At 38.7% G+C, this 7,875-nt stretch overlaps 1 protein-coding gene across 1 annotated transcript in view; it reads left to right on the top strand.

The window, feature by feature from the left end:
• Positions 1-205: 205 nt before the first annotated feature.
• The window catches only part of ABHD10 (abhydrolase domain containing 10, depalmitoylase), a 14,237-nt gene continuing 6,567 nt past the window's right edge, over positions 206-7,875 (top strand). The window contains exons 1-3 of the mRNA XM_081815562.1: positions 206-1,292; positions 4,483-4,666; positions 6,948-6,990. Coding sequence (XP_081671688.1) covers positions 1,154-1,292; positions 4,483-4,666; positions 6,948-6,990 — 366 coding nt within the window. The 5' untranslated portion in view covers positions 206-1,153. The remainder of the gene's footprint in view (positions 1,293-4,482; positions 4,667-6,947; positions 6,991-7,875) is intronic.

Raw genomic sequence — 7,875 nt, 5'->3', positions numbered from 1 at the left:
ATAACGTTATTTTTTCAACGCACATTTTTCAATTAGTGAAGTTGAACATCTTTACATATGAACTGCCTATTCACAGCCATCGACCAATTCTATTTTTTTTTTAAAGATTTATTTATTTATTTGAGAGAGCGAGAATGAGAGAGCGTACATGAGAGGGGGAGGGTCAGAGGGAGAAGCAGACTCCCTGCTGAACAGGGAGCCCGACGCAGGACTCGATCCCGGGACTCCAGGATCATGACCTGAGCCGAAGGCAGTTGCTTAACCAACTGAGCCACCCAGGCACCCCCAATTCTATTAAATTATAGGTTTTTTCCCTTATTTCTAGGAGCAGGCTGAATAGAAGTATTATTGTTCTGTTATCTGTGCTGTAAAATCAGTTTTTCTAGACTCTTATTTGACTCAAGATGACTTTTGCCATTCAGAAAGTTGAAATACATACACATTTTTTTAATAATTTTGTTTCATATCTTGCTTAAGAAAGTCCCTTCTTTCCCCAAACTCTGAAATATGCTCAGTGTATTTAAATCCTCTGTTTTATTCTTCCGTTGAGATCGTTTATCTACTGGGATTTATTTTTGCATATAACATAAGGCAGGGGACGGAATAATTCAAAAATTCAGTTGTCAGGCATACAAAGAGCTAGAGCAAAAAACGAAGGAGCCGTGAGTAGGTCCACTCCGGGTATTTCTGCAAGCAGGATTAAGGTCAGATCTTGGAAGCATTTCCGGTAAGGCTTAAAACTGTCGGAGCGGGAGAGCGATTTGTAATGCAAGCAGCCTAGCTAGCTAGCACCTTATGCTTTCGCTCCCTAGTGTCCTCAGGATGATGAGACGGTTTCCTATCTAGGAACGTTGGATATGGGTTCTCTCGGCGCCTCTAGCCACGGAATATCTATCTGCCCATTGAAAAAGTCGCCTAATGAAGTCACTCAAAACATTCCGAAGCATCAAAGGCAAAAACTGAGAGAATCAACTGTCCAATAGCGAGAGGAGGGCCAGCGCGACGACGCTCTGCGCATGTGCGCTCTCTGGTGCTACTCGCCCGGGGTGCTCTTTAGCAAGTCCGGGCTTCCGGCTGGCGGCGCACGCGCATTCTCAGTTACTGTGCACTGAGCGACTGTGGGTCAGCTCGGTGCTCAGGGGCCGCTGGGAAGATGGCCGGAGTGGGCATGGCGGCTCTGGGCGCTTGGGTACCTTGTCGGAGGTGGAACAAAGCGGCAGTGTTCGGCTTCCACCGTGGCGTCACCGCGTTACTCGCAAGGAAGCCCAAGGGGACGCCGCTGTGGCTCCCAGGTGAGTGTCCGAAAGGCGGGAGAAGTACGCGTTCTTTCGAACATCGGGTTCAGTCCGTTCCTGTCTAGTGCGTTTTTGGCGCCCTATTTCAAAATGCTCTTCTCCCATTCTCAGTACCCCAGTTTTAGGCGCTTTCAACAATTCTGGTGAAGGCAGTAAGAAGACCTCTTCCTGGACCCCGGGTATCCTGCACAGCCCGGGCCCTTGCTGGCGTTTTCCGCTCTGCAGTTTTAAGGATTCTACTCCCTGCCTGCCTCCCCGCGTTAAGCGCCAACCCTAGGAAATATTAAGATGGGCGTTTATTAGTTGCTTTTTCTTTCCTTTTTCTTCGGGTCTAAGGGGTTTACAAATCTTGACTCTGTTAGGATGCTTAGACCTGCCTTTGTTTCACTTGAGGGAATTTACGGTATGAACTTTTTTGTTGTTGCAAAAGTGTAGACGCCGCCATCAAGCCTAATTTCTGATTTTGCCTTCTCGATGCTCCCTGCTCAGTGAAAACCATAATCATTACTCAACAAAGGAAACTAGAATTTGGACCAAAAATGAGAGCATCTGAATGTTTTCTTTATCTTGTCTTTGATTCTTCCCCATACCACGCTACCCTCAGTAAATATAGTCTGTCTTTCTGAATTGTGTCTTTTTATTCTCCGGTTTTGCTGTTTACACTTTTGCCATACAAGCTGTCAGGTGCACTGTGCTTGGAATAGAAACGTCATTGCTGATACCCTTTGTTTTAGTTAAAATTTTAAATGTATATAATCAGTTTAACTTACATTTAATTGTATACAACCTAAAGGCTTGTTATATGTAAGTTCCTCTATCGAAGTATGGTATGTCAGTTCATTAACTAGATTGTAATACTCTTTCATCTATTTGGCACATCATTGAGGACTTAAGGCATCAGCCTTTGAGCTAATCGTTGTAGTATAATAAGATCATTTATGGGTGTCATGTTAAGAACCTGTCCACTTACAACTCACCAGAATGAAGTAAATTGTAATTGTCTCCAGAAGAAATTCCTGTTTTGGGAAGTAATATCAAGAAGAGGATAGGAGGGATTTTTTGAGTGCTGAGCTAAGGAAATGGGAAGTTGACATTTTTGCAAATACAGTCTACCAACCAACATAACTGGCCCCTACTAGCCCCCTGGTTTTCGCTTAAAGTTTTAAATCTGGCATATTTCACTATACACTGAAACTTTGAAACACATATGTAATAAGGATAGCTTTACGCCTTCAATTCAGTTTTTAAAAATTCAACTTCTCAGGCTGCCTGGATGGCTCAGTTGATAGAGTGTAGGACTCTTGACCTCAGGTTCGTGAATTCAAGCCCTACCTGGGCATAGAGACTACTTAAAAAAAAAAAAAAAACTCAAATCCAAAATGAAGGAAGCTTTTATCAACTCACGTGGAGGGGGCCGAGATGTTTTCACTGGCCACAGTAAAGGAGAGGAAGGTTTCATTTACTATAGTCCAGAAAAAGACTGTAAGGAAATACACATTTTTTTTTAGATTTATTTATTTATTGAGAGAGAAAGCACGAGTGTGTGTATGTGTGTGTGTGCGCGCGCGCGCATGCGCGCGCGCGGCTGGAGGCGGGGGAGGGAGAGAGAGAATCCCAAGCGGACTCTGCGCTCTTCACGGAGCCCGATGCGGAGCTTCATCTCACACCCAAGATCCTGACCTGGGCAGAAATGAGAGTTGGACGCTTAACCGAGTGAGCTGCCCAGGCACCCCACAAACCTAATTTCTCTGGAAGGAGGAGGTGGGATTATAAATGACTTAATGTTCTTTTTTTTTTTTTTTTTTAAGATTTTATTTATTTATTTGAGAGAGAGAATGAGAGACAGAGAGCATGAGAGAGAGGAGGGTCACAGGGAGAAGCAGACTCCCTGCCGAGCAGGGAGCCCGATGCGGGACTCGATCCAGGGACTCCAGGATCATGACCTGAGCCGAAGGCAGTCGCTTAACCAACTGAGCCACCCAGGTGCCCATGACTTAATGTTCTTTAAATATCTTTTTACTTTTTTTTTAAGAGCAAGTATAGATTTTATGGTAGGAAAAAACTTCAAAAACAATGAAACAATGAGTAACCTTGTAAAGTTTGCCAATTGTACTGTTGTACTTAAATTGCCTGAAGATCTGTGTAGCATTCACAAAAAGCCAAACCAACAAATAAAACACATAGTGATTGCAGAGCCCTATGAGAAACTTTTTCCAAAATGGTACTATTATAAATTATTCAAGGTCACTTGTAAAGAAACTGCTCACTGAAGCCATCCCAGCTGATAAAGAGTCATGATTGGCTATTACCATGGCCCATGATTCTGTGGGTGGCGAGTGGCCAGTAGTAAAAGTGGCACACCAGCACCCCCACCTTTGGAACAGTTTCTCAAGGGCAGACCAGACTTGTTTCTCCCCCTCCCTGCCAAAAAGTAGAGGATGTGAAACTCCTCAAACATTGAAAAAATTTTAAAAATCTCACAAGAGAAGGCTAAAACTAGTGTAGAGAAATCTGAACGTTGATTGATACTATTTAGGACAGATGAGACAGCAGCAATAGGAAAACATTTTTTACAAGTCTTTATCTTTTATTGCCTTGAAATTTCCTCCTCATTGCATATTTTGGAAGAACCAAGATTGGACCTTGCTCAAAGGCACTGATTTTGATATGAGTTCAGAAAATACCATGCATAGGCTTGTGATTTTAGTACTTCAAGTCTTTTTGTTTTTCCTCTTAAATGGAAGTAGTTTTGACATCAGTTTGAGAAGTTAAGAAAGCCAAGATTGAAAATATACAATTGACCCTTGAACAACATGCGTTTGACTGCAAAGGTCCACTTACACATTGTTTTTTTTTTTTAATAAATATGGTACACTACTGTAAATGTATTTTCTATATGATTCTCTTAACATTTTCTTTTCCCTAGCCTACTTTGTTGTAAGAATATGATATGTACTATATATGACATACAAAATATGTGTTAATCAACTGTTTATGTTATAGGTAAGGCCTCCAATCAACAGTAGGCTATTAGTTAAGTTTTTGGGGAGTCAAAAGTTTCACGCAGATTTTCGACTATGTGGGGGGCTAGCACCCCAACCCTCATGTTGTTCAAGGGTCAATTGTATATGGTTTTCCAAAAACAGTATTTGTGAACTGTAGTTTATGTTTTGTGTACTTTGTTTAGCTTGCAGACAAAAGACATCAGTCTCTTTCCTTAGTCGACCAGACCTTCCAAACCTGGCTTATAAGAAGCTAAAAGGCAAAAGTCCAGGAGTTATCTTCATCCCTGGCTATATTTCTAATATGAATGGTACAAAAGCATTGGCGATTGAAGAGTTTTGCAAATCTCTAGGTCACGCCTATATAAGGTAGGAACAATGCATTTCAGAGAAAATACTACTACCATTTAGCATGGCAACGGAGAATTATTTCTGCTCTAACCAATTAAAGCAAATGCCAGTGTTTTTATGGATTAACTTATTTTAATGGTCTGTAAACTTTAACCTTGTGATTTAGGGCTATCATAAATGCAACCTTTAAAAGACCTTTTTTAATGGTCTTTGTGCCACACTGACAATGCTGGCAGGAAAGGAAACTACTGGTAACTAAACTCTGGATAGAATAAGCCAACATGACAGCAAACCAATAATAGTAGTTGGCTTTCTTGTAATGTCTTATAATTATATTGTGGTTTTCCATTGGGGACTTAAAGGCTTTTATTTGGCCACTCTTTATAACTCTACTTTTAAAATATGTATTTAAGAATATTGTATATTTTTCATGTCTCTTACCTGGGATCTTTTAAGTTCTCATTTCCCATCCTTTTCCTATTGAGCCCATTCTTCCCCTTGGTTTTAAGTGTAGTCTATAACTCCTAAATTTATTTCTCTGGCTTAGTATTTTCATTGGCTTTCCATGCCCCTATAAAAAAATAAAGTATTCGAAAATTAGTATTGTATAATTCACCTTTCCACTGAGGTTTCTCTTTCCCCTCACTCCTGTAGGTGAATATGTAGAAGCATAAATAGAGAGGATATGTGTTGTTTAACCAAAATTTGGTATCACAGTTCCTAGTATTTCATACTGATAATTATTTTAGTAAAACAGTGTGCTTACATTGTTGTTATTGGGTTTGTTTACCTGTAACAATCATTTATATAATATAATTATATATAATATAATTATACTATATATAATATAATATAATTATATATATAATATATATATAATTTGCCAGAAGAGATAGTATGGTTTAGTAGAAAGAACACTGGCCTGGGATTCAAGAAGTATAGGTACTAGAATCAGTTCCAGCAATAACTGTGACAAGGTGAGTCAGCTGATAAACACTGGACCTGTTTTCTTCATCATAAAAAAGGGGCAGGTTGAGCTAAAGATAGTTTCTGAATCCTTTCTATCACTAACAGCCCCAAAATGTATTCATCTAAATTGTTAGTAGTTTCACTAACATTCACTCAGTGGGTCTAGAAAATACATCTTTCAGAAATAAGATAGTAAATAAATTTTAAAAACAAAGCTTTTAGATTTTATTCAATATATTAGCCGAGATCATGTCAACTATATGGATTTAGTGTTACTCCTTTTATCATATTAACTGAGTGGTTTTATTTTCATGCTCAGAACTTTTAAAAATCTGCACTGACTTAACTGTTATTCTGAAGACTGGACTATCTTTTCCAAGTAGACTTTCTAGTACTATTGCTGGGTACTGTAAAATACATAGCAAATTCTAAAACATGGCCATTATTCTTAAGATCAGGTTGGGGAAACACAAGATAAAATACATATGAGAAATTGAGCAAAAATACTCATCAGAATGTGATTGTGTCAAAAGAACAGTATACTTAATTGCACAAAGTGAGAGAAAACTGAGGATTGAAGTGGATAAAAAGTACTTCATAAAGGCACACTGAAGGATAGTTCAGATGTGGGTAAGAAAGAAGAGCTATACAGGAAGGAGCACTACCCGGATCAAAGCATGATAATATCAGAAAAATTGCCATCGTTCTTTTTGTCCCCAAAAGAATTTGAATCAAGAAATCGCCATTTTACTGGTTCTTGAATTTAAATTGAGACTATGAGCACTGTGACCAGTTCCTATCTCCCTATAAGGCATGAAATCTCTAGGTTTTCTGCATTTTGGATACATATGAAATACATTTTTTAAAGGTAAATAAACACGATTGAATTATAATGTATACAGACCATTAAGTGGTACTGTGTTAAAACATAGCCTAAATATATTTTATAAACCTTATAGAAGTATAGCCCTTCACTACAAAGTTTTAATTTGACCAAATTCCTTTTTATTTGCTTTTATCAAACTTGATTGCAATCTAATCACTATTAACTATTGATTGCATTTTAGCTTGTTATAGGAGATTTTATCTTTTATTTATACTCCAGTTCCTCAATTTATTTTTGTTGTGTTTTTGGCTGTAAGATCTTAGATCTTGAAGAAATAGTTTTGTATATTGTACAAGAAGTGGTACATATGGCTATAGGAAAATGGTTTCTTGATGTCCTGTCACCATGCCTAACATAAGATTGAGTCAGAGCTCAGGAATGTAGCACATGGCATTAGGGCTGGTATTCTGTCATCGTTATTTGTCATAAAATATTTAATTGTAGATTTGGGGATATGTCCCAGAGTGTTGAGGCTGCTAGAACAGTGGTGTGTTGCTGTGTTCTAAAGTCCTAAACAGCTGAATATGTTTGAATTGTCTCCGTGCCTTCATTAGGGTTCAACAAGAGTGAACTGTATTTTTTACTTATACCTTTTAGTGTCACTAAATGTTTACATTTCCCTCTTTGGAGGGACTCTACATGTATTCTGCATCTGCATCATATATTTAGAAGGCAGCTGTAAAAGATGCAGCAAGTAGAGATGCCTGATTGCCCACCAGGGGAGGGAGAAGGAGGATTGGCTGGTGTCTTCCCTCTTCTCCTGGGTCTGTTTGCCATGTTCCCTGGATTGCGAGAAGTAATAACTGATGGAGACTTCAGCAGCAGCCTTGTTACACAATTCCCATGGGTCCCAAATCATTTCACTTTATACCTGAAGAAAATGTGTATTTCTTCTTTCTCCATGACTTATAAATTCCTAAGAAAATGTTATATGCTATATATCTCATACATTCTTACTTGTACACTAAAAACACTAGGATTAGTTTTCACCAGATTTGAAGAGTAAACAAAACATGAAAGCTTCAAATTTGAATAAAGTGGTTCTTTTGACTTTTATTTTCCACTTTTATTTATTTAGTATGTGTTGTGGTAGTCAGTGTATGAGGCTTACATGCCTCACCTCTGTGAAGAATGCAGAGACCAACCAAGAATGGTGTTCCCCGTGAGGATCTGTCAGTCTCACAGCGATGACGAGGCGCACTACACACACAAACTGTCTTACAGAGCAGGTTGTAAAAAACTGAGTGTAACTGCTAAAAATGAATTCTATATAAGTTTCATGAGGTAGACATTTTTTCTTCAGCTTTTCTGGGAAGTTTTTCCAGCAAAAAAAGGTTCACTTGGACTAAGCTTTAAGAGTATATGAGTTGTG

This window comes from Leptonychotes weddellii, chromosome 1 (genome assembly GCF_054177405.1).
Source record: "Leptonychotes weddellii isolate Sample4059 chromosome 1, ASM5417740v2, whole genome shotgun sequence".
Lineage (NCBI taxonomy): Eukaryota > Metazoa > Chordata > Mammalia > Carnivora > Phocidae > Leptonychotes > Leptonychotes weddellii.
Note: the sequence above shows the minus strand (reverse complement) of the source record. Positions and strands in the feature narration are given on the sequence as shown.